This window comes from Salmo salar, chromosome ssa15 (assembly GCF_905237065.1).
Source record: "Salmo salar chromosome ssa15, Ssal_v3.1, whole genome shotgun sequence".
Classification (NCBI taxonomy): Eukaryota; Metazoa; Chordata; class Actinopteri; order Salmoniformes; family Salmonidae; genus Salmo; species Salmo salar.
In genome coordinates, this window is record NC_059456.1 from 1,482,444 (window position 1) to 1,509,999 (window position 27,556).

The 27,556-nt window shown below is 43.9% G+C and overlaps 1 protein-coding gene across 6 annotated transcripts in view; it reads left to right on the forward strand.

The window, feature by feature from the left end:
- Positions 1-27,556, forward strand: part of tjp2b (tight junction protein 2b (zona occludens 2)) — a 237,124-nt gene that overhangs the window by 44,442 nt on the left and 165,126 nt on the right. Inside the window, exon 1 of one of the 6 annotated variants that reach the window (XM_045695322.1) lies at positions 7,350-7,618. The exons of 4 other annotated variants lie outside the window; for them this stretch is intronic. In XM_045695322.1, coding sequence (XP_045551278.1) covers positions 7,538-7,618 — 81 coding nt within the window. In that variant the 5' untranslated portion in view covers positions 7,350-7,537. Of the gene's footprint in view, positions 1-7,349; positions 7,619-27,345; positions 27,408-27,556 lie in introns of those variants that run through there. One more of the 6 variants, XM_045695325.1, reaches the window with a different exon arrangement.

The window sequence follows — 27,556 nt, forward strand, 5'->3', positions numbered from 1 at the left end:
CTCCTTTCGGTCATAAGAGATGGTGGCAGAAACATTATGTACAAAATAAGATACAAATAACATGAAAAAATGTTGATAAAATATACCCATACCATAACCTCACCGCCACCACGGGCAACTGTTCATAATGTTAACATCAGCAAACCTCTCACCCACACGACGACATACACGCTGTCTGCCATCTGCCCGGTACAGTTTAAACCAGGAATCATCCATAAAGAGCACACCAGTGGCCATCGAAGGTGAGCATTTGCCCACTGAAGTCTGTTACTACGCGTAACTGCGGTCAGGTCAAGACCCTCGTGAGGACGACAGACAACAAACACAATTGCATTTTATCTATGGCAATTTCAATTCACAGAGATACTGTGATGAGATCCTGAGGCCCATTGTCGTGCCCTTCATCCGCCACCATCACCTCGTGTTTCAGCATGATAATGCACGGTCCCATGTCGCAAGGATCTCTGGAAAGATATAAAGCGTCGGCCAGCAGAGAGTTGGGATGCTGAAAGATGTAGAGCGTCGGCCAGCAGGGAGTTGGGATGCTGAAAGATGTAGAGCGTCATTCAGCAGGGAGTTGGGATGCTGAAAGATGTAGAGCGTCGGCCAGCAGGGAGTTGGGATGCTGAAAGATGTAGAGCGTCATTCAGCAGGGAGTTGGGATGCTGAAAGATGTAGAGCGTCATTCAGCAGTGAGTTGGGATGCTGAAAGATGTAGAGCATCGGCCAGCAGTGAGTTGGGATGCTGAAAGATGTAGAGCGTCGGCCAGCAGTGAGTTGGGATGCTGAAAGATGTAGAGCGTTGGCCAGCAGGGAGTTGGGATGCTGAAAGATATAGAGCGTCGGCCAGCAGTGAGTTGGGATGCTGAAAGATGTAGAGCGTCGGCCAGCAGTGAGTTGGGATGCTGAAAGATGTAGAGCGTTGGCCAGCAGTGAGTTGGGATGCTGAAAGATATAAAGCGTCGGCCAGCAGTGAGTTGGGATGCTGAACGATATAAAGCGTCGGCCAGCAGGGAGTTGGGATGCTGAAAGATATAGAGCGTCGGCCAGCAGTGAGGGGGATGCTGAAGGATGTAGAGCGTCGGCCAGCAGTGAGTTGGGATGCTGAAAGATGAAGAGCGTCGGCCAGCAGTGAGTTGGGATGCTGAAAGATATAGAATGTCGGCCAGCAGTGAGTTGGGATGCTGAAAGATGTAGAGCGTCGGCCAGCAGTGAGGGGGATGCTGAAAGATATAGAGCGTCGGCCAGCAGTGAGTTGGGATGCTGAAAGATATAGAGCGTCGGCCAGCAGTGAGTTGGGATGCTGAAAGATGTAGAGCGTCGGCCAGCAGGGAGTTGGGATGCTGAAAGATATAGAGCGTCGGCCAGCAGTGAGTTGGGATGCTGAAAGATGTAGAGCGTTGGCCAGCAGTGAGTTGGGATGCTGAAAGATATAAAGCGTCGGCCAGCAGTGAGTTGGGATGCTGAACGATATAAAGCGTCGGCCAGCAGGGAGTTGGGATGCTGAAAGATATAGAGCGTCGGCCAGCAGTGAGGGGGATGCTGAAGGATGTAGAGCGTCGGCCAGCAGTGAGTTGGGATGCTGAAAGATGAAGAGCGTCGGCCAGCAGTGAGTTGGGATGCTGAAAGATATAGAATGTCGGCCAGCAGTGAGTTGGGATGCTGAAAGATGTAGAGCGTCGGCCAGCAGTGAGGGGGATGCTGAAAGATATAGAGCGTCGGCCAGCAGTGAGTTGGGATGCTGAAAGATATAGAGCGTCGGCCAGCAGTGAGTTGGGATGCTGAAAGATGTAGAGCGTCGGCCAGCAGGGAGTTGGGATGCTGAAAGATATAGAGCGTCGGCCAGCAGTGAGTTGGGATGCTGAAAGATGTAGAGCGTCGGCCAGCAGTGAGTTGGGATGCTGAACCCTGTAAAGAGAGGTTGAGCAGGTCATACCTCAGATACAGAAGGTCATAGCCCTGTAACCTAGTCCCCTCTCTCTCACTGGGACTCCCCTGAACACGAACACACACACACACACACACACACACACACACACACACACACACACACACACACACACACACACACACACACACACACACACCTTCCTAACAATGTGTCCCCAGATAGCAGCAGTGGGCAAATGACATTACCGATCCGTAGAACAGCTGATTAATGAATCCAATGGAACAGCTGAATTTATAACCACCTGGGTTGTATGTAGAAAACATGTATAATGTATGCATGAGCGTGTGCGTGTTTAAATGAGCGTGTGTGTGTATGCATTACTTTGATTCTAATACATTGAGTAAATAACTGGTGAATAAATGATTCTCCACGTGTACACTGTTAAAATGATAGTGCTCTGTAACACTTAAACTAGTGTCAACGGAGCTGCCACCAACTTAAAGGAGAACAAAACCTTAACTTCTCTGGACTATTGAAACACGTGGTTGTCAGGGTATTGGGGCAGATTTAAGGTGTTATGACATCACATATTCAAAAGGTTAAGAATGCTATTCTGGTGTTTTAAATCCCGTGCAGCATTAGATCCCTTCTCTTTTGGTCTAGTTTCCTCGCTCTCAAGCTCCTAAACATTATTCTGGTGTTTTAAATCCCGTGCAGCGTTAGATCCCTTCTCTTTTGGTCTAGTTTCCTCGCTCTCAAGCTCCTAAACATTATTCTGGTGTTTTAAATCCCGTGCAGCGTTAGATCCCTTCTCTTTTGGTCTAGTTTCCTCGCTCTCAAGCTCCTAAACATTATTCTGGTGTTTTAAATCCCGTGCAGCGTTAGATCCCTTCTCTTTTGGTCTAGTTTCCTCGCTCTCAAGCTCCTAAACATTATTCTGGTGTTTTAAATCCCGTGCAGCGTTAGATCCCTTCTCTTTTGGCCTAGTTTCCTCGCTCTCAAGCTCCTAAACATTATTCTGGTGTTTTAAATCCCGTGCAGCGTTAGATCCCTTCTCTTTTGGCCTAGTTTCCTCGCTCTCAAGCTCCTAAACATTATTCTGGTGTTTTAAATCCTGTCCAGTGGCTGTTAGATCCTTTCTTCTGGAGTTTTCCAAATATGGGAGTCTCTCCTGCTCTTGTATGGTGTTTTTATAAACGCCTCGGTAATTCCAAAAGGTCAAAGGTACAGTATTATGCTCAAACAAAAGACACTAGAAAATATAGTTTTGTGAAAATACTAATTCATTCGTTTTTCCAGGATAATAATTGAGTACAAAATTACTTTTTCAAAACATGATTGAAGCTTCACATGCTTTCTTTTATTTGCAAAAGATGAAATGACAATGAAACATTAACAGGTTTGTCACATTTTTATATTCATAAAGACAGTTCAAAGATCTAAGGTATTTATTAGGAATACTGTGTTACACGTGTAGTGCTGTATTTTTCGTGGCGTCATTACGTCATCTACCTACGTTATATAGGTATGCACGTCATCTACCTACGTTATATAGGTATGCACGCCAGCTTTGACATTACGTCATCTACCTACGTTATATAGGTATGCACGTCATCTACCTACGTTATATAGGTATGCACGTCATCTACCTACGTTATATAGGTATGCACGTCATCTACCTACGTTATATAGGTATGCACGTCATCTACCTACGTTATATAGGTATGCACGTCATCTACCTACGTTATATAGGTATGCATGTCATCTACCTACGTTATATAGGTATGCATGTCATCTACCTATGTTATATAGGTATGCACGCCAGCTTTGACATTACGTCATCTACCTACGTTATATAGGTATGCACGCCAGCTTTGACATTACGTCATCTACCTACGTTATATAGGTATGCACGTCATCTACCTACGTTATATAGGTATGCACGTCAGCTTTGACATTACGTCATCTACCTACGTTATATAGGTATGCACGCCAGCTTTGACATTACGTAATTTACCTACATTATATAGGTATGCATGTCATCTACCTACGTTATATAGGTATGCACGTCAGCTTTGCCATTACGTCATCTACCTACGTTATATAGGTATGCACGCCAGCTTTGACATTACGTCATCTACCTACGTTATATAGGTATGCACGTCAGCTTTGATTGGGCCGATGCCGATGTTGGCATTTTTAGCTAATATCGGCCGATTCCGATATGCTCACCGATATATCGTGCATCCCTAGTATTTATATTATTCTTTTAAATCAACAGAAATTTGACATATTTCACATTCATGGGAAAAAAAATACAGGCAATGACTGCTAACGTTAGCAGTAGCGCTTGTACAAACTTTCAGTGCGATCCACCAGTCATCCATTATGCTGATGTCCTGACCTGAGTATTTATATGTAAATGAAACCTACAACAATTTCAATGATTTAACTGAGTTACAGTTCATATAAGGAAATCAGTCAATTGAAATAAATAAATTAGGCCCTAATCTATGGATTTCACATTGCTGGGCAGGAGTGCAGCAATGGGTGGGCCTGGCTCCCAAGTGGGTGGGCCTATGCCCTCCAGGAGAACCAGACCCAGCCAATCAGAATGAGTTTTTCCCCATAAAGGTCTTTATTACAGACAGAAATACTCCTCAGTTTCATCAGCTGTTCAGGTGGCTGGTCTCAGACGATCTCGCAGGTGAAGAAGCCGGAAGTGGAGGTCCTGGGTTGGCGTGGTTACACGTGGTCTGCGGTTGTGAGGCCGGTTAAATGTACTGCCAAATTCTCTAAAACGACATTGGAGGCGGCTTATGGTAGAGAAATGAATGCTCCCTCAGAACTTGAGACATCTGTTGCATTGTGTGACAAAACTGCACATTTTAGAGTGGCCTTTTATTGTCCCCAGCACAAGGTGCATCTGTGTAATGATCATGTTGTTTAATCAGCTTCTTGATATACCACATGGATTATCTTGGCAAAGGAGAAATGCTCACTAACTGGGATGTAAACAAATTTGTGCACAACATTTGAGAGAAATAAGGTTTTTGTGGGTATGGAACATTTCTGTGACCTTTTATTTCTGCTCATGAAACATGTGACCAAAACTTTACATGTTGCGTTTATATTTCTGGTCAGTATATATTCAGATACATGGCATGGAAGGTTGTTCAGATGGATTGAATCACAGTTGAGTTAAGTTAGATGATATGATTGACAGTTCTGTTTGCATTCGTCTGACCCTTGGCTTTGGTTAGGATTGGCCAGCTGCTGGGTAACGTAGTATCTCGGGGAGACAGAAATAGCAAATAATAACAAACTATATCGCATAATTCAGTTTTTAACAGCTTTAATGATAATACATTGCAATATGAATACAATTATAGCAATACCAATATGCTAAATGCATATACGTGATTAAGCTATGCAAATATAGCAACAAGACAACAATATGAATGTCAAAAGTTGGATGCAATAACGTGTGTTGTGGTAGGCTAAAGCTGGAGCAGACTAAAATGGCAGTGGCTATATAGTGTAGCATACAGTGGCTATATAGTGTAGCATACAGTGGCTATATAGCGTAGCATACAGTGGCTATATAGCGTAGCATACAGTGGCTATATAGTGTAGCATACAGTGGCTATATAGCGTAGCATACAGTGGCTATATAGCGTAGCATACAGTGGCTATATAGCGTAGCATACAGTGGCTAAATAGCGTAGCATATATCATGTTGAGTGTACATCAAAAAGTAGCTAAAACTCATTAAGCTAGTAGACAAACAACAAATGCAGGCCCTCATTTGCATAAGTGCAGGGAATGGTGCAAACAATGACGTGTGAATTAACTACTTGTAGAATCTAGAAAACTGATCAATGAATCAAAATGGCAGATTTGCCTGTTTTTATACTTGACCATAGAGTTTGCTAGAGGGTACACCTGCCACTAAATGCCTCAGAATGGTGGAATTCGGAACAGTACAGGAGCACAATGTTAGATTCACATTTTGACTTTAATCTAAACTTTTGTCTTCTGAAATGAAGGTATGAAAAAATAAAGGTGGAATTTCACAAAACAATACAAAATTCTCCCCAGGCATATTCAAGTTGATTTAACGTGACCTTTTTTTGACTGTAGTAAAAATTTTATTGAGTCCATGTTAAGTCTACTTATCTCAAGTCTGAATCGGGCCCCATGCGCTCAGTGTAACAAGAGTGGTTCAGCACAACAGTTAAGTCCTGAAGACTGGCTGAGTGGACTAAGGCAGTGTTTTGAGAAGCAGGAGACTTGGGTTCACATCCACCTTCTCACATGAATACTGGCAATGAAGGTCCCCTTTATACATGTTACATTACATTACATTTAAGTCATTTAGCAGGCGCTCTTATCCAGAGCGACTTACAAAATGGTGCATTCACCTTATGATATCCAGTGGAACAACCACTTTACAATAGTGCATCTAAATCTTTTAAGGGGGGGGTAGAAGGATTACTTTATCCTATCCTAGGTATTCCTTAAAGAGGTGGGGTTTCAGGTGTCTCCGGAAGGTGGTGATTGACTCCGCTGTCCTGGCGTCGTGAGGGAGCTTGTTCCACCATTGGGGTGCCAGAGCAGCGAACAGTTTTGACTGGGATGTTACCTCTGCTATAGCTTACACACAGCCCTAAACATTTTGATTGTAACGTTATTTATAGTCTCACAAAGTTGCCTGGCAACTGTAGTCTATAATTAGTGCCAAAGTCGACCCTAGGAAATGTATTAAATTCCCAATGTCTTCTTTTAAATGTTAATCAAAATATTGACTGAAAATTATTCAATCAATATTTATAATCAATTAATATTTATGCTATAATCCATTGGTAATTGAAATCATTTTGATGATATGAGAGACAATCTGACAAAACCTTATTATTGTTGTTTCGATGCTGCCTTGTACATGCACTGAAACACCAACAAATGCTTTCACAACACACAGTGATTCAGACTGAAGAACCATTTAAGGGTGTTTCAGAGTACTTCCATTCTGTTTGGAAATCCATTCAGAGTATAAGAACACATCCATTGAGTTTACATTCAAACACCCTCCAGATCTCAGCTTAATGTTCATGGTTTCACTATACAATGATGGTGTTCTAAGTCTTTCTATTTCAACAGACACCCTACCCTGCATGCTTATTCTCTCCTGAAGTGTGTGTGTGTGTGTGAGTGTGAGTGTGTGTGTGTGTGTGTGTGTGTGTGTGTGTGTGTGTGTGTGTGTGTGTGTGTGTGTGTGTGTGTGTGTGTGTGTGTGTGTGTGTGTGTGTGTGCGGGGGTGGGGGGCTCGCTGTTCCTTCTTGGAATGCACCTGTTGTCTTTGTCAAAGCATGCCAGAGGTGTGAGAGGTCCTGCAGCAGACGCACAAGCAGCCTCTCCTCCTTTCTCTCCCTCCTCCCTCTCTCTCTCTCTCCATCTCTCTCAGACTGCTTGGCACTCCGCTCTGTGAACAACTCTCTGTGAGAGCCCACACCTCGCCTCTCTCTTTCTTTCTCTCTCCCTTACTCTTCCTGCCTCTATATTTCTCTCTCTCTCTCTCTCCATCTCCATCACCCTCTCCTCCTCTGTGCTGTGCGGTGTGTTATTCCTGTGTCAGACAGTGTCACCATGCGTCTGGGAATCACCTCCATAATTTCGGATATACTCAGCACCTCCGGTAACATCTGCCTCTGCTGGGCGGACGGCAAGGTAGACCTGACTTCTTTCTATCTCTCTGGCTCTGCTCTGTCTGGAGCAAGGTAGACTCTCTCTCTCTCTCTCTCTCTCTCTCTCTCTCTCTCTCTCTGTCTCTCTCTCTCTCTCTCTCTCTCTCTCTCTCTCTCTCTTCATCTCTCTCCATCCCTCTCCCTCCCTCTCCCTCTCTGTCTCTGCTGGGTGGAGGGCAAGGTAGATTATTTCTCTCCATCCCTCTCCCTCCCTCTCCCTCTCTGTCTCTGCTGGGTGGAGGGCAAGGTAGATTCCTTCTCTTTCTCTCTGTCTTTGCTCTGTCTGTAGCAGGACTCCACGTCCACTGAGGAAAGACAGACTGTTCTGTGGAGGGAGCATGCATGACTTTACTGTGTACTGCATAGACTCTGCTCTCTTTCTTAGTGTGTGTGTGTGTGTGTGTGTGTGTGTGTGTGTGTGTGTGTGTGTGTGTGTGTGTGTGTGTGTGTGTGTGTGTGTGTGTGTGTGTGTGTGTGTGTGTGTGTGTGTGTGTGTGTGTGTGTGTGTGTGTGTGTGTGTTGTTTTTGATCATTGTACAGGCCAGGGTTGCTGTTGTTGTACAGGTGAAATTTGCTCTGTGTTTGTGTTTCCGTAAAGGTGTGTGTTGAGGGGTAAGTCTTTTAGACTGTTTTCTAAAACGGTATGGGCTGGGTTTGTGTCTGTGTAAGTAAAGGTTTGTAAGAGAGAAACATGTGAAAGCTTTATTTTGTATGTGTGGCAGCATAAGAGTGAAGTGAACATAAAGTGATGTCAGCTTTTTAAAGCTGTGTTATTGGTTTAGACTGTCTCTCTCTCGAAGAAGAAGAAGAAGAAGAAAAGCGTTGTTTTTGAAGGGGACACAGGGGATCTGGAGGGAGAGGATGTGGCCTTTACTACTGAGAGGCTGGAAGTTCATATTTCAGTGGTTCTGACACCATGCTCCTTGATATTTTGCTCAAATAGTTTGTTGTGCGTGGTGTGTGGTGTGTGTGTGTGGTGTGTGTGGTGTGTGTGTGTGGTGTGTGTGGTGTGTGTGTGTGTGGTGTGTGTGTGTGTGGTGTGTGGTGCGTGGTGTGTGTGGTGTGTGTGGTGTGTGTGGTGGTGTGTGGTGAGTGATGTGTGTGGTGCGTGGTGCTTGGTGTGTGTGGTGTGTGGGTGTGTGGTGTGTGTGGTGTGTGGTGTGTGTGGTGTGTGGGTGTGTGGTGTGTGGGTGTGTGGTGTGTGGGTGTGTGTGGTGTGTGGGTGTGTGGGTGTGTGGTGTGTGGTGTGTGTGGTGCGTGGTGCGTGGTGTGTGTGGTGTGTGGGTGTGTGTGGTGTGTGTGGTGCGTGGTATGTGGGTGTGTGGTGTGTGTGGTGTGTGAGATTGATGGATATGTCGGGGGACTGGAGCGGTATTAGATTCAGTGTTGGGCGTCGACAGGGAGTGCAGGGCTGCTGATGATTTGTTTAAGTCTTCAGCATCTCTCACCGTATATCTCTCACCGTACATATCTCTCACAGTTTCTCTCTCACGTCTCTCTCCCCGTCTCTCTCTCTCACATCTCTCTCACCGTATATCTTTCTCATGTCTCTTTCACGTCTCTCTCACTGTATTTCTCTCTTACCATCTCACTCTCTCTCACGTCTCTCTCACCGTATCTCTCACATCTCTCACCGTATCTCTCGCTCACCGTCTCTCTCACGTCTCTCTCACTGTATCTCTCTCTTACTATCTCTCTCTCTCACGTCTCTCTCACTGTATCTCTTACTATCTCTCTCTCTCAAGTCTCTCAATTCAAAGGGCTTTTATTGGCATGGGAAAGAGTGTTTACATTACCAAAGCAAGTGAAAATAAACAATAAACAAAAGTGAGAAGACACAACATCAACAAAACCACTATTAGAATTGAACAGTAAATATTGCACTCAATAAGGTTTCAAAAAGATAAAGACATTTGAAGTGTTATATTATCAGCTATGTACAGTGTTGTAGTAATGTGCAAATAGTAGTATGAATAGTAAGGAAAGATAAATAAACAGACAAATATAGATGGTATTTATAATGTTGTTTGTGTTCCACTAGTTGCCCTTTTGTCATGGTAATGGCCCACAAATCTTGCTCCTGTGATGGCACACTGCGGTATTTCACCTAACAGATATGGGAGTTTATCAATGTTTGATTTGTTTTCAAATTCTTTGTGGGTCTGTGTGATCTGTGGCAAATATGTCTCTCTAATGTGGTCATACATTTGGCAGGAGGTTAGGAAGTGCAGCTCAGTTTCCATCTCATTTTGTGGGCAGTGGGCCCATAGCCTGTCTTCTCTTGAGAGGCTATGCTCAGTTAATCGGTACATAGTAATGTATTTTCTTAATTTTGGGTCTCTCTCCTGTCTCTCTCCCCGTCTCTCTCTCCATCTCTCTCTCACCGTCTTTTTCCCCCATCTCTCTCTCTCCGTCTCTCTTTCCGTCTCTCTCTCTGTCTCTCTGTTTGTCTGTATCTCTCTCTCTCCGTCTCTCTCTCTATCCATCTCTCTCTCTCTCTCTGTCTGTATCTCTCCCTCTCCGTCTCTCTCTGTCTCTCTGTCTGTCTGTATCTCTCTCTCTCTCCGTCTCTCTTTCCGTCTCTCTCTCTGTCTCTCTGTCTCTCTCTCTCTCCGTCTCTCTATCCGTCTCTCTCTCTCTGTCTCTCTGTCTGTCTGTCTCTCTCTCTCCTCATCTCTTGCTTTATCTCTCTTTGACCTTACTGAGGTAAAACCTGACTGATACGTCACTACTAACAGGCCAATTTAACATAAAACATTTAGACAAATCTATCTGCTTAACGTCTACAAAGTTATGATATTTTAATATACGATAGCTTATCTGTGAAGTTATTATATTTTACATGCTGCCCCATACAGTGAGGGAAAAAAGTATTTGATCCCCTGCTGATTTTGTATGTTTGCCCACTGACAAAGAAATGATCAGTCTATAATTTTAATGGTAGGTTTATTTGAACAGTGAGAGACAGAATAACAACAAAAAAATCCGTAAAAACGCATGTCAAAAATTTTATAAATTGATTTGCATTTTAATGAGGGAAATAAGAATTTGACCCCCTCCCAGTCCGAAAGATTTCTGGCTCCCAGGTGTCTTTTATACAGGTAACGAGCTGAGATTAGGAGCACACTCTTAAAGGGAGTGCTCCTAATCTCAGTTTGTTACCTGTATAAAAGACACCTGTCCACAGAAGCAATCAATCAATCAGATTCCAAACTCTCCACCATGGCCAAGACCAAAGAGCTCTCCAAGGATGTCAGGGACAAGATTGTAGACCTACACAAGGTTGGAATGGGCAACAAGACCATCACCAAGCAGCTTGGTGAGAAGGTGACAACAGTTGGTACGATTATTCGCAAATGGAAGAAACACAAAAGAACTGTCAATCTCCTTTGGCCTGGGGCTCCATGCAAGATCTCACCTCGTGGAGTTGCAATGATCATGAGAACGGTGAGGAATCAGCCCAGAACTACACGGGAGAATCTTGTCAATGATCTCAAGGCAGCTGGGACCATAGTCATCAAGAAAACCATTGGTAACACACTACGCCGTGAAGGACTGAAATCCTGCAGCGCCCGCAAGGTCCCCCTGCTCAAGAAAGCACATATACATGCTCGTCTGAACTTTGCCAATGAACATCTGAATGATTCAGAGGACAACTGGGTGAAAGTGTTGTGGTCAGATGAGACCAAAATTGAGCTCTTTGGCATCAACTCAACTCGCCGTGTTTGGAGGAGGAGGAATGCTGCCTATGACCCCAAGAACACCATCCCCACCGTCAAACATGGAGGTGGAAACATTATGCTTTGGGGGTGTTTTTCTGCTAAGGGGACAGGACAACTTCACCGCATCAAAGGGATGATGGACGGGGCCATGTACCGTCAAATCTTGGGTCACAACCTCCTTCCCTCAGCCAGGGCATTGAAAATGTGTCGTGGATGGGTATTCCAGCTTGACAATGACCCAAAACACACGGCCAAGGCAACAAAGGAGTGGCTCAAGAAGAAGCACATTAAGGTCCTGGAGTGGCCTAGTCAGTCTCCAGACCTTAATCCCATAGAAAATCTGTGGAGGGAGCTGAAGGTTTGAGTTGCCAAACGTCAGCCTCGAAACCTTAATGACTTGGAGAAGATCTGCAAAGGGGAGTGGGACAAAATCCCTCCTGAGATGTGTGCAAACCTGGTGGCCAACTACAAGAAACATCTGACCTCTGTGATTGCCAACAAGGGTTTTGCCACCAAGTACTAAGTCATGTTTTGCAGAGGGGTCAAATACTTATTTCCCTCATTAAAATGCAAATCATTTTAGAACATTTTTGACATGCATTTTTCTGGATTTTTGTTGTTATTCTGTCTCTCACTGTTCAAATAAACCTACCATTAAAATTATTGACTGATAATTTCTTTGTCAGTGGGCAAACGTACAAAATCAGCAGGGGATCAAATACTTTTTTCCCTCACTGTATGACTTGAAATTGTGTTATGTTGTTATGTAGACCGATTTCTTTAAAATATTTAAATAAATAAAGCATTTGATTCTTCCGTTCTCTCACCGTTGGAGTATCATTTTACTTCCATTATTTACATTTTACATTTACATTTTAGTCATTTAGCAGACGCTCTTATCCAGAGCGACTTACAGTAGTGAATGCATACATTTCATATAATTATTTTCCTGTGCTGGCCCCCCCGTTAAGTAATATCTTCTTCAATATAAGTGACAAAAATAATATTGTCCAACCCATTGGGTGTCTCACCGCACCCCCATATGCCATATCTTGAAATATGCAGATAGACAGATTAAAAGTAAATTTACATTGTAAAACTTCTGACGGCCAGCTTTCTACATAACTCTGCCCATAACTTTTGGACTTTATAGCACTCCCAGAAGGCATGAATTATTAAGTAATTGTTAGTTTTACACTTAAGACATGACTCTGCCGTTGTGCTGTAGAATTTGTGAATTTTGTCTTTTATGTTCCAACATTCCCTCCATCAAATAGGATTCCCTCAACATTGCTCTGATTTCCAAAAGCTTTCAGGTCAAAATTTTGTGATATAAAACATTGGTCAATCCAAAATTGCTTTTTGTAAATAATAATGTTATTTCCTATTACCATGTAATTTACGGTTTCTACGCCTTTAGTTTTCCGTGTGGGCCAATTTATCGGTGAATTCCGAAAAGCGAACCAAGGATGTTCCATATGGGTCTACTTTTAGGGAGTGATATTGGTTCTTGTAGAATCCGTTTCATTTTATTTTTATGTGTCCATTGTAAGTGTCTATATTTAATCAACCCTGTTTGATTAATACGTATCAAGTCTGGGAAGACTTTTACCATTCTGTTGCTTATGAGTTTTGTTCTTATATTATTGTCACAATTTATTCAATTTATGGGTCTGTAATCAGCAGGGGACTCTCCAGATTTTCCTAGATTTAATATAACTGAAATTACTTTTTGATACATGGAATGCGGAAGCACTGAACTGAGTGACGTGTGTTGTCGTTTGAGTAAATAGCGGCACTACTTTGTCCCAGAATATCAAATAACAGTATCTAATCTTTCTTTTTGGATGATTTCAATTATTTTTGTTTTTCTTTTTTATCTGCTGATAGTTGTTTCAGGGTTATTGAGTTGAAGAAGGCTGTAAGATCAGTCCAACTGTTATTTCGTTCTGATTTATATATATTTTCATATAAGCTTTTAAAATAGTTTTTAATAATTTTGTTGTTTATAATTAAAGCATTTGGATCTTTTTAAAACTATATCTGGCTTGTCGTGTATTCGTTTTGTGAGGGCTGTGAGGTGTTTACCAGGTTTTTTTCAAATGTAAAATATTTATTTTTCTTCTATTCCTTGTAAAGATATTTTATGAGCTTTACAGGATTTTATTTTTATGAAATTTTTATTTCTAACTCAGATTTTAACTTTTTAACTTTTTAACTTTGTAAGAGGTTATCATTCCCCTAATGTACGCCTTCAAGGCATCCCAAATTATGTCGGGGGTTGGCCTTTCTCTGTCCTTTATATCTACATCTGTAATGGTAAAGGTCTTTCTTTTTTAATTTATGTATTTAATACATTTTGGGTCTCTGTTCATTCTCCATATTCTTTCACTGAGTGTATTTTCTGTTGGTATAATTAAGCATGATACAGGAGAATGATCTGATATCACTATATCATGGATTTTAGAACCCACAATGTTGTTGAGGTCATTTTTGGAGAGAGACATTTTTTATTCTTGAATAGCTTTTCTTACTTCGAGAATAAAGGAGTAATCTTTTGTTGTTGCGGATAATGATCTTCAGGTGTCCTGTAAAATATTTGTAGAGAAGAAAATCTTCAGCCTCTTTGGAGGCTCCTTGAATTTCCCTTTTTTATTGCTATGTCTGTCTAACTTGCTGAATGCTTGATTTAGGTCACCTGCTAAAATAATAGTTTCTGTCTTGGTTTGCCCCTGGGGGGGATATACAACAAAATTAATGTGTGTTTTTCCCCATGTAGGATACAATTCAACATTTGAAATGTCTTTCTTGGTCCGTGTGCTGGGACATAAGGGAAAAGGGTGTATTCTTATTTATCAGAATGTCAACACTTCTGCTGTTACTACAGTAGGTGGCAGCATAGGCCTCTCCAACTCAACTCCTCTTTAACTCTTTAAATGTTGCATTTCTCCTTTCTTGAAGTGTAGCTCTTGTTGGAAAACTGCATCTGCTGACAATCTCTTTAAATGTTCCAGAACCTTGTGCTTTTTTTTTGGCCATCATGCCATCATTTTTTGCCTGTGTACATTCCATGTAATAAGTTGGATTTTGTTGGCCTTTACTAGAATCAAAGTTAACCTTGTCTGTTCCGTCTGTCATTGAAAAACCTCATTAAAACATTTTAGTAGACATGCCATATGAGGGCGGTGGCTATCTGATGGATATGGAAGAGTCATAGTATGAATGCATAGTTATTCTATACATTACATACAGTTGAAGTCGGAAGTTTACATACACTTAGGTTGCAGTCATTAAAACTCGTTTTTCAACCACTCCACAAACTTCTTGTTAACAAACTATAGTTTTGGCAAGTCGGTTAGGGCATCTACTTTGTGCATGACACAAGTCATTTTTCCAACAATTGTTTACAGACAGATTATTTCACTTATAATTCACTGTATCACAATTCCAGTGGGTCAGAAGTTTACATACACTAAGTTGACTGTGCCTTTAAACAGCTTGGAAAATTCCAACAAAATGTGGAAAAAGTCAAGGGGTGTGAATACTTTCTGTAAGTCTATTATTGTAAAACACTTTTATACCATTACCATAGCTTGATATTATAGCTCAACTCAACATACAACATACAACAACTCAAACATAATTGCCTCCCTATTTTAATTGACAGAGGTGTGAGTAGATCATTCACACCTTCATGGAAACGCTCTATTCCATGTCACAGTTCTGGGTAGATTGCCTCCTAATAGAGCGTAGCAGCTGTGGAGGGTCAGAAGTGGAGCCAGGTGGATATGTGTGTTCCTGTCAGTCTGTGTCAGGGCTTTGGGGCTGAGATGGTTTGTAGGACATGGTCTGAATGGAGAAGAGGGCTCCTGCTAGCTGAGGGAGTGTGGGAGGAATAGAGAGAGAGAGAGAGGGAGGAGTTAGTGGAGAGGCATATATCTTTTTATAATCATTCTGTCTTGTCGGGGTTATGGGAGTACTTCCCTATATGAATGGTCTAGTATTTATTGGGCTATTTGGAATGTGTAGATCTACTGCCGGGTCGGACTGTTTACTCACTACTGCCTATAGCACGGGATACTAGACACACACACCGATACACACACACACACACACACACACCTTCATGCTTCAATAAAATCAGGCACACACAGACTCAGGCAAGAACACGTTGGCTGGATAGAGGATGAGACACAGGTGAGGCCTGCCTGTATTAACAACAACAACAGAACGCACAAACTGCTCCCAGAGATGCTTTATTTACTGTTAGAGTGATGCTTTTCACTGTGCAGCTATTAATATCAAGCGTGCAGAGTACTGCAGGGACCAGACGATCCCATTTGGATGAGACAGATAGCTCTGTTCCCCAGAAGGCATAGTGCCACACTCAATAGATCTGGATTGATCTTAACAGGAGAGCCTGCTGCCAAACGCTAACATAATGTTAAGCTAATGCTATGCTAACACTAATGTAACACCAACCTGAATTCAACATAGCCCAATGCTAAGTGCTAACTGATCTAACAATCAATCAATCAAATGTATTTTAAAAATACCTTTTTACATCAGTAGTTGTCACAAAGTGCCTATTTCACACTGTGGAGAGACCAGCCTCATTGCCAATCGCAAACACAATTCTAACTAAACGTTCACATAATGCTAAAACAACATTAAGCTAACGCTGTTGTAACTTTCAGCCGTTTTGTTTTGCATTGCTGAGCATCTGATGAGGGTGTGAAAATGAATGGGACCTTAATGAGACAGACACTCGACAGTTTAATGAGACAGACACTAGACAGTTTGGTTTTGCGGTTGGAGTTAATGGAGGAAGCTCGTCAGGGAGGAGAGGAGCTAGCTAGCTGTTGGAGTTAATGGAGGAAGCTCTTCAGGGAGGAGAGGAGCTAGCTAGCTGTTGGAGTTAATGGAGGAAGCTCTTCAGGGAGGAGAGGAGCTAGCTAGCTGTTAGAGTTATTGGAGGAAGCTCTTCAGGGAGAAGAGGAGAGGAGCTAGCTAGCTGTTTGTGTTAATGGAGGAAGCTCTTCAGGGAGGAGAGGAGCTAGCTAGCGGTTGGCGTTAATGGAGGAAGCTCTTCAGGGAAGAGGAGAGGAGCTAGCTAGCTGTTGGAGTTAATGGAGGAAGCTCTTCAGGGAGGAGAGGCGCTAGCTAGCTGTTGGAGTTAATGGAGGAAGCTCTTCAGGGAGGAGAGGAGCTAGCTAGCTGTTTGAGTTAATGGAGGAAGCTCTTCAGGGAGGAGAGGAGCTAGCTAGCTGTTGGAGTTAATGGAGGAAGCTCTTCAGGGAGGAGAGGAGCTAGCTAGCTGTTGGAGTTAATGGAGGAAGCTCTTCAGGGAGGAGAGGAGCTAGCTAGCTGTTAGAGTTAATGGAGGAAGCTCTTCAGGGAGAAGAGGAGAGGAGCTAGCTAGCTGTTTGCGTTAATGGAGGAAGCTCTTCAGGGAGGAGAGGAGCTAGCTAGCTGTTAGAATTAATGGAGGAAGTTCTTCAGGGAGAAGAGGAGAGGAGCTAGCTAGCTGTTGGCGTTAATGGAGGAACCTCTTCAGGGAGGAGAGAAGCTAGCTAGCTGTTGGAGTTAATGGAGGAAGCTCTTCAGGGAGGAGAGGCGCTAGCTAGCTAGCTAGCTGTTTGCGTTAATGGAGGAAGCTCTTCAGGGAGGAGAGGAGCTAGCTAGCTGTTGGAGTTAATGGAGGAAGCTCTTCAGGGAGGAGAGGAGCTAGCTAGCTGTTGGAGTTAATGGAGGAAGCTCGTCAGGGAGGAAAGGAGCTAGCTAGCTGTTGGAGTTATTGGAAGAAGCTCTTCAGGGAGGAGAGGAGCTAGCTAGCTGTTGGAGTTAATGGAGGAAGCTCTTCAGGGAGAAGAGGCGCTAGCTAGCTGTTGGAGTTAATGGAGGAAGCTCTTCAGGGAGGAGAGGAGCTAGCTAGCTGTTGGAGTTAATGGAGGAAGCTTTTCAGGGAGAAGAGGAGAGGAGCTAGCTAGCTGTTGGAGTTAATGGAGGAAGCTCTTCAGGGAGGAGAGGAGCTAGCTAGCTGTTGGAGTTAATGGAGGAAGCTCTTCAGGGAGAAGAGGCGCTAGCTAGCTGTTGGAGTTAATGGAGGAAGCTCTTCATGGAGGAGAGGAGCTAGCTAGCTGTTGGAGTTAATGGAGGAAGCTCTTCAGGGAGGAGAGGCGCTAGCTAGCGGTTGGCGTTAATGGAGGAAGCTCTTCAGGGAGGAGAGGAGCTAGCTAGCTGTTGGAGTTAATTGAGGAAGCTCTTCAGGGAGGAGAGGCGCTAGCTAGCTGTTGTAGTTAATGGAGGAAGCTCTTCAGGGAGGAGAGGAGAGGAGCTAGCTAGCTGTTGGCGTTAATGGAGGAAACTCTTCAGGGAGGAGAGGCGCTAGCTAGCTAGCTAGCTGTTTGCGTTAATGGACGAAGCTCTTCAGGGAGGAGAGGAGCTAGCTAGCTGTTGGAGTTAATGGAGGAAGCTCTTCAGGGAGGAGAGGAGCTAGCTAGCTGTTGGAGTTATTGGAGGAAGCTCTTCAGGAAGGAGAGGAGCTACCTAGCTGTTGGTGTTAATGGAGGAAGCTCTTCAGGGAGGAGAGGCACTAGCTAGCGGTTGGCGTTAATGGAGGAAGCTCTTCAGGGAGGAGAGGAGCTAGCTAGCTGTTGGAGTTAATTGAGGAAGCTCTTCAGGGAGGAGAGGCGCTAGCTAGCGGTTGGCGTTAATGGAGGAAGCTCTTCAGGGAGGAGAGGAGCTAGCTAGCTGTTGGAGTTAATTGAGGAAGCTCTTCAGGGAGGAGAGGAGCTAGCTAGCTGTTGGAGTTAATTGAGGAAGCTCTTCAGGGAGGAGAGGAGCTAGCTAGCTGTTGGAGTTAATTGAGGAAGCTCTTCAGGGTGGAGAGGAGCTAGCTAGCTGTTGGAGTTAATTGAGGAAGCTCTTCAGGGAGGAGAGGAGCTAGCTAGCTGTTAGAGTTAATAGAGGAAGCTCTTCAGGGAGAAGAGGAGAGGAGCTAGCTAGCGGTTGGAGTTAATGGAGGAAGCTCTTCAGGGAGCAGAGGATATGAGCTAGCTGTCAGGGGGTTGGTATCCCAGACATGTGTTTGTACTTTGCACTGAGAAGATATCAGAACAAGCCCTTCTCAATTCTCTCCCTCGCTTTATCATTCATTCTTACTTTATTTCTGTCCATGTCTGTCCATGTCTGTCTGTCTGTCCGTCTGTCTGTCTGTCTTTCTGTCCGTGTCTCTGTCTGTCCATGTGTTTGTCTGTCTTTCTATCCATGTCTCGGTCTGTCTTTCTGTCTGTGTGTCTTTCTATCCATGTCTCGGTCTGTCTTTCTGTCCATGTGTCTGTCTGTCTGTCTTTCTGTCCATGTCTCTGTCTGTCTTCCTGTCCATGTCTCTGTCTGTCTTTCTGTCTATGTCTCTGTCTGTCTTTCTGTCCATTTGTCTGTCTGTCTCTCTCTCTGTCTCCGTCTGTCTGTCTGTCTGTCTGTCTGTCTGTCTGTCTGTCTGTCTGTCTGTCTGTCTGTCTGTCTGTCTGTCTGTCTGTCTGTCTGTCTGTCTGTCTGTCTGTCTGTCTGTCTGTCTGTCTGTCTGTCTGTCCATGTGTGTGTCTGTCTGTCTGTCTGTCCATGTGTCTGTCTTTCTGTCCATGTGTCTGTCTGTCTCTCTCTCTTCTAGTTTTTTTCTCTCTGACTTAGAGACAGTGGTTGGAAGGCAGAGGATTGTGTGTCTGCTATGTTGATATGTTTACGACAGTTTTATGGTATGTGGTAGTTTTATAGTCTGTATACTTAGGTAGATTATAGTTTTATGGTATGTGGTAGTTTTATAGTCTGTATACTTAGGTAGATTATAGTTTTATGGTATGTGGTAGTTTTACAGTCTGTATACTTAGGTAGATTATAGTTTTATGACGTGGTAATTTTATGGTCTGTTTACTTATATAGATTATAGTTTTATGACGTGGTAATTTTATGGTCTGTTTTCTTATATAGATTATAGTTTTATGACGTGGTAATTTTATGGCCTGTACTTAAGTAGATTATAGTTTTATGATGTGGTAGTTGTGGTCTGTATATGATATGTGGGTGATGTATGGCAAACGTAGGATGTTATGCTGGTGGATTGAGACATTGTTAGAGCCCTTGAAGTGGGTGTCACATGTGTTCCCACCCGTTCAGGACATCTAGTGGAGCCGGTGCCTGAGGAAGGCCTTTATCAAGGACCCCACACATCCCAGACACGAGCTGTTCTCTCCCTTACCGTCGGGGAGACGGTATCAGAGCATGACGTCTGACACACACACACACACACACACACACACACACACACACACACACACACACACACACACACACACACACACACACACACACACACACACACACACACACACACATTCATGCTACACGCACATCACAACTGCTGCTACCACACTCTTGTTATGATTGTTAAATACTGCACAATTTAAACACTTGCCCCCAATCCCACCTTCCCCAATACACGTGAAAATATTAGACTATAAATTGTGCATTCCTGTATTATACTTATGCTAAAATGTTTATTCTATTCTACTGAGCCATTTACTTTAATGTTTGTATTATTATTTTGTATTATTTCTTATTGTTGTTTTATTGTTGAGAATAAACCAACAATTTAGCATTTAGTTGGATGGTATCTACCATATTTATCCTGCACATAGGACTAATAAAACTTCAAACTTGTTAAACTCTGGGTAGGGTCAGTCATGGATTACCTGTCTCCCTGTCTTTTCCTCTCTCTCCCTCTTCAACACACGCTGTCCCCCTGTCTCTCCCTGTCTTTTCCTCTCTCTCCCTCTTCGACACATGCTGTCTCCCTGTTTATCCCTGTCTTTTCCTCTCTCTCCCTCTTCAACACACGCTGTCTCCCTGTCTCCCTGTCTCTCCCTCTTCAACACATGCTGTCTCTCCATGTCTCTCCCTGTCTCTCTCTCTCTTCAACACATGCTGCCTGCCTGCACACCTCACTCAGTTAGTGCTATGAAGTTAGTGTCTCCTCTCCTTCTGTGTTCTCACGATCTCTCCTTCTCTTCCTCTCACCTGTCTCCATTCATTTCTTCTCTCTCTCTTCCCCATAACAAAGAAGACCAACAGACAGCCTCTGGTCTGTAGTCTCTGTGGGGCTGTTGGGTTGTGGAGATGTGTCTGACAGGGTTACATCATCTTGTCGTTTGTGTGTGTATGTGTGTGTGTGTGTGTGTGTGTGTTTCTGTGTGTGTGTGAGAGAGAGAGAGGACTCAGATGAGCATGTTTGCATGTTAAAGCCCAAGACAATGCTTTCCCTTTCGGCTGTGTTGTTTGAAGTGTTATGTCATTATACAGAACAAAATATTTGGAGAGGAAAGTGTCTAGAAACAGAAAGTTATTAGAGCAGATGTTTACACTATAAACAGTCTGTGTCCTAATTTCAGGTTATATAATTACCATCATTCTTACCCCAGCACTCACTGGCACCCTTTCTGCTTTTTCAAAACCTACCGTGCTTTCTGACTACAGCCATAGATACCTCAGTCTGAGATTCAGAATATCAACAAGTGTCATTTTGACACCAAAACTTCCAGATCAGTAACATTCCATCCAGAATGCAATGTAGATTGTGCTCCTGTGTGGCTCCGTTAGTAACGTTGAAGTGTCACGCTAACAACACCAGGGTTGTGGATTCGTATCCCGCTTTGGGGGCACATAATATAAAATATATCCACTCTCTGAAAGTTGCTTTGGATAAAAGAGTCTGATAAATAGCATCAGAAAAAAATTAGAATGTGTCTGTGATGGAAGGTGTGGTGCCTTTAAGAAATAGAATGTGTCTGTGATGGAAGGTGTGGTGCCTTTAAGAAATAGAATGTGTCTGTGATGGAAGGTGTGGTGCCTTTAAGAAATAGAATGTGTCTGTGATGGAAGGTGTGGTGCCTTTAAGAAATAGAATGTGTCTGTGATGGAAGGTGTGGTGCCTTTAAGAAATAGAATGTGTCTGTGATGGAAGGTGTGGTGCCTTTAAGAAATAGAATGTGTCTGTGATGGAAGGTGTGGTGCCTTTAAGAAATAGAATGTGTCTGTGATGGAAGGTGTGGTGCCTTTAAGAAATAGCTGGTTTGTAGCTGTATGTTATTCAGCATGAATGTGATTCTCCCAGTAGCATCTCTCTGCTGCGTGTGCATCTGACTCTTGTGTAAGAGACTAGGGTCAGAGGGCACAGACCTTTCTACACACACACACACACACACACACACACACACACACACACACACACACACACACACACACACACACACACACACACACACACACTGTTTGCTTCTCACACACAGCAGGTGAAAGTGAAGTGTGATCCTGACATACTGTACTCTTTACCACTAGAGAAATGAGTGTGGGTCACCTGTTTACCACTAGAGAAATGAGTGTGGGTCACCTGTTTACCACTAGAGAAATGAGTGTGGGTCACCTGTTTACCACTAGAGAAATGAGTGTGGGTCACCTGTTTACCACTAGAGAAATGAGTGTGGGTCACCTGTTTACCTCTAGAGAAATGAGTGTGGGTCACCTGTTTACCACTAGAGAAATGAGTGTGGGTCACCTGTTTACCACTAGAGAAATGAGTGTGGGTCACCTGTTTACCTCTAGAGAAATGAGTGTGGGTCACCTGTTTATCACTAGAGAAATGAGTGTAGGTCACCTGTTTACCACTAGAGAAATGAGTGTGGGTCACCTGTTTACCTCTAGAGAAATGAGTGTGGGTTACCTGTTTATCACTAGAGAAATGAGTGTGGGTCACCTGTTTACCTCTAGAGAAATGAGTGTGGGTCACCTGTTTATCACTAGAGAAATGAGTGTAGGTCACCTGTTTACCACTAGAGAAATGAGTGTGGGTCACCTGTTTACCTCTAGAGAAATGAGTGTGGGTCACCTGTTTATCACTAGAAAAATGAGTGTGGGTCACCTGTTTATCACTAGAGAAATGAGTGTGGGTCACCTGTTTACCACTAGAGAAATGAGTGTGGGTCATCATTTTATCACTAGAGAAATGAGTGTGGGTCACCTGTTTATCACTAGAGAAATGAGTGTGGGTCACCTGTTTATCACTAGAGAAATGAGTGTGGGTCACCTGTTTACCACTAGAGAAATGAGTGTGGGTCACCTGTTTATCACTAGAGAAATGAGTGTGGGTCACCTGTTTATCACTAGAGAAATGAGTGTGGGTCACCTGTTTACCACTAGAGAAATGAGTGTGGGTCACCTGTTTACCTCTAGAGAAATGAGTGTGGGTCACCTGTTTACCACTAGAGAAATGAGTGTGGGTCACCTGTTTACCACTAGAGAAATGAGTGTGGGTCACCTGTTTACCACTAGAGAAATGAGTGTGGGTCACCTGTCTAGAGAAATGAGTGTGGGTCACCTGTTTATCACTAGAGAAATGAGTGTGGGTCACCTGTTTATCACTAGAGAAATGAGTGTGGGTCACCTGTTTACCACTAGAGAAATGAGTGTGGGTCATCTCCTCATTCTATCTTTCTCTTCCTCTCTCTTCATCATGTCCTGCCCTCTAATCTCACCGTGTATCTTTCTGTCTTCCTCTTGTCCTCTCTTTCTCCTCTACCCCTCTCCCTCCTTTTCTCTCTCTCTGTCTCCCCTGTGGCGTTAAAATTACCGTCTTAATGAACAACTGTTGTGACGCTGCAAATATTAGCAAAGCTCACGAATAATTAAAAGATCATTATGGCTCAATAGACAGTCACATTCTGGAATCAGAATCATTAATTGACATTTATACCAGAAATGACATCAATTAACATGATTGCCACGGACAGTCCTCCTCCCCTCTCCTCTCCCTCTCCTCCCCTCTCCTCCCCTCTCCCCTCCCTCTCCTCCCCTCTCCTCTCCTCTCCTCTCCTCCCCTCTCCTCTCCCTCTTCTCCCCTCTCCTCTCCCTCTCCTCCCCTCTCTCCCCTCTCCTCTCCCTCTCCTCCCCTCTCCTCTCCCTCTCCTCCCCTCTCCTCCCCTCTCCTCTCGCTCCCCTCTCCTCCCCTCCCCGCTCCCTCTCCTCCCCTCTACCCTCTCTCCCCTCCCCTCCCCTCTACCCTCCCTCCCTCTCCTCTACCCTCCCTCTCCTCCCCTCACCTCACCTCTCCCTCCCTCCCTTTTTCTTCCAACTTCTCTCTCTCTCTGACTCTCTCTCTGTCTCTCTCTCTCTCTCTCTCTCTCTCTCTCCCTCTCTCTCTCTCTGCCTCTCTCTCTGCCTCTCTCTCTCTCTCTCTCTCGCTCTCTCTTTGCCTCTCTCTCTCACTGCATCTCTCTGCCTCCCTCTCTCTCTCTCTCTCTGCCTCTCTCTGCCTCTCTCTGCCTCTCTCTCTGCCTCCCTCTCTGCCTCTCTCTCTTCCTCTCTCTCTCTCTGCCTCTCTCTCTGCCTCTCTCTCTCTCTGCCTCTCTCTCTCTCTGCCCCTCTCTCTGCCTCTCTCTCTGCCTCTCTCTCTCTCTGCCTCTCTCTCTGACTCTCTATCTCTCTCTGCCTCTCTCTCTGCCTCTCTCTCTGCCCCTCTCTCTGCCTCTCTCTCTGCCTCTCTCTCTCTCTCTCTGCCTCTCTCTCTCTCTCTCTCTCTCTCTCTCTCTCTCTCTCTGCCTCTCTCTCTCTCTCTCTCTGCCTCTCTCTCTCTCTCTCTCTGCCTCTCTTTCTACCTCTCTCTCTGCCTCTCTCTCTCTCTGCCTCTCTCTCTCTCTGCCTCTCTCTCTCTCTCTCTCTCTCTCTCTCTCTGCCTCTCTCTCTCTGCCTCTCTCTCTGCCTCTCCCTCTCTGCCTCTCTCTCTGTCTCTCTCTCTGCCTCTCTCTCTCTCTGACTCTCTCTCTGCCTCTCTCTCCCTCTCTCTCTGCCTCTCTCTCTCTCTCTGCCTCTCTCTCTGCCTCTCTCTCTCTCTGCCTCTCGTACTGCCTCTCTCTCTGCCTCTCTCTCTCTCCCTCTCTCTCTCTCTCTCTCTCTCTGCCCTCTCTCTGCCTCTCTCTCTCTCTCTCCCTCTCTCTCTGCCTCTCTCTCTGCCTCTCTCTCTGCCTCTCTCTCTCTCTGCCTCTCTCCCCTCTCTCTCTCTCTCTCTCTCTCTCTCTCTGCCTCTCTCTCTCTCTCGCCTCTCTCTCTCTCTCTCTCTCTCTCTCTCTCTCTCTGTGTGTGCTGCAGTAGCAGTGTTAATTAGCGTGGAGCAGATGGAGAAGGTGACGGGGGAACAGTATCCACACCACACACACACACACACACACACACACACACACACACACACACACACACACACACACACACACACACACACACACACACACACACACACACACACACAGACAAACATGCGCCAACACAGACAGACAGACAGACACCACACACACCATATGACTACACACACACACACACACACACACCCACACACACACACACACACACACACAAGCTTATGTAACTAAGTATAGCATTCTAACTGTACAGATGTACTTAATGAGTACATAAACAGTTCCAAAACCAGTTTAAAAGTAGTTAACCCTAGTTACCCTTTAATAACTTTTTACTGCAGTTGGCTAAATCAGGATGTTTCTTGGAAGTCTTAAACAAATCTACTTTAAAAGTATACACCTCACACACATGGTTATGGGCTTGAGTTGAAATGTATTATTCATTTTGAGTTTGCATCCCGATACTATACTTTATATACATCACAGAAGAATAACAAATTCCCCCCGAAAAACGTTTGACATAGAAACACCAGATTTTCTGCTGATTTTTTAAAATAATGTTTATTAATTATGAAATATATGGAGAACAGACTAATTCCCCCCATGAGGCCACTAGGTTATTTGACTGCAGGAAAAGGCTACCATAAGACCAATGGTAGAAAACAACACAGTATAGTACAGACCTTCAGTACACTATAGTATAGTACAGACCTTCAGTACACTATAGTATAGTACAGACCTTCAGTACACTATAGTATAGTACAGACCTTCAGTACACTATAGTATAGTACAGACCTTCAGTATACTATAGTATAGTACAGACCTTCAGTATACTATAGTATAGTACAGACCTTCAGTATACTATAGTATAGTACAGACCTTCAGTATACTATAGTATAGTACAGACCTTCAGTATACTATAGTATAGTACAGACCTTCAGTATACTATAGTATAGTACAGACCTTCAGTATACTATAGTATAGTACAGACCTTCAGTACACTATAGTATAGTACATACCTTCAGTATACTATAGTATAGTACAGACCTTCAGTATACTATAGTATAGTACATACATTCAGTATACTATAGTATAGTACAGACCTTCAGTACACTACAGTATAGTACAGACCTTCAGTATACTATAGTATAGTACAGACCTTCAGTATACTATAGCATAGTACAGACCTTCAGTACACTACAGTATAGTACAGACCTTCAGTACACTATAGTATAGTACATACATTCAGTATACTATAGTATAGTACAGACCTTCAGTACATTACAGTATAGTACAGATATATAGTATAGTACAGACCTTCAGTATACTATAGTATAGTACAGACCTTCAGTATACTATAGTATAGTACAGACCTTCAGTACACTACAGTATAGTACAGACCTTCAGTACACTACAGTATAGTACAGACCTTCAGTAAACAGTATAGTACAGACCTTCAGTATACTATAGTATAGTACAGACCTTCAGTATACTATAGTATAGTACAGACCTTCAGTACACTACAGTATAGTACAGACCTTCAGTATACTATAGTATAGTACAGACCTTCAGTACACTATAGTATAGTACATACCTTCTGTACACTATTAGTACAGACCTTCAGTACACTAGTATAGTACAGACCTTCAGTACACTATAGTATGGAACAGACCTTCAGTATACTATAGTATAGTACAGACCTTCAGTACACTATAGTATAGTACAGACCTTCGGTACACTATTAGTACAGACCTTCAGTATACTATAGTATAGTACAGACCTTCAGTACACTATTAGTACAGACCTTCAGTATACTATAGTATAGTACAGACCTTCAGTACACTATTAGTACAGACCTTCAGTACACTCCATCACACCTCCTCCTCCACACCTTTCCCTCTCTCCATCACACCTGCTCCTCCACACCTTTCTCTCTCTCTCTCCATCACACCTCCTCCAACACACCTTTCTCTCTCCATCACACCTCCTCCACACCTTTCTCTCTCTCTCCATCACACCTCCTCCTCCACACCTTTCTCTCTCCATCACACCTCCTCCTCCACACTTTTCTCTCTCTCTCCATCACACCTCCTCTTCCACGCCTCTCTCTCTCTCTCCATCACACCTCCTCCTCCACACCTTTCTCTCTCTCTCCATCACACCTCCTCTTCCACACCTCTCTCTCTCTCCATCACACCTCCTCCTCCACACCTTTCTCTCTCCATCACACCTCCTCTTCCACACCTCTCTCTCTCTCCATCACACCTCCTCCTCCACACCTTTCTCTCTCCATCACACCTCCTCCTCCTTACTTTTCTCTCTCTCTCCATCACACCTCCTCTTCCACGCCTCTCTCTCTCTCCATCACACCTCCTCCACACCTTTCTCTCTCTCTCCATCACACCTCCTCCTCCACACCTTTCTCTCTCCATCACACCTCCTCTTCCACACCTTTCCAAAAATAGTGTGGATAGGTGACTGAGGCTAGCCAGACGGCCAGCAGAGAGAGAGGGGTGGTAAAGCCAGTGAAATTGGGTTAGTCTTCAATATTCATCATGTCTCTTTTTCTCTCTCGTTTTCTTTCTCTCATGCTATCTTCTTCTTCTCCCTGTCTTTATTTCTCTCTCTCTTTCTCCCTGGCTCTCTGTCTCTCTCTCTCTCTCTGTCTGTCTGTCTGTCTCTCTCTCTCTCTCTCTCTCTCTCTCTGTATCTCTCTCTCTCTCTCTCTCTCTCTCATGTCCAGGCGCAGTGCACCACAGTACCCGTCCTATAGTCTCTCTCTACCCAGATCCCTGTTTGGCTTCCTCAGCAGGTTGTACCTGCTCTCACACACAGTTGACCTTGACAGATAGGAATGCCCATACTAGTGGTAGAGGCTGCCCTTAACTATAGATTTAGGATCCGATTTCCCCCTCACCCAACCCTAACCTTCCCATTTAAACATCTGACGCTTTATCATCG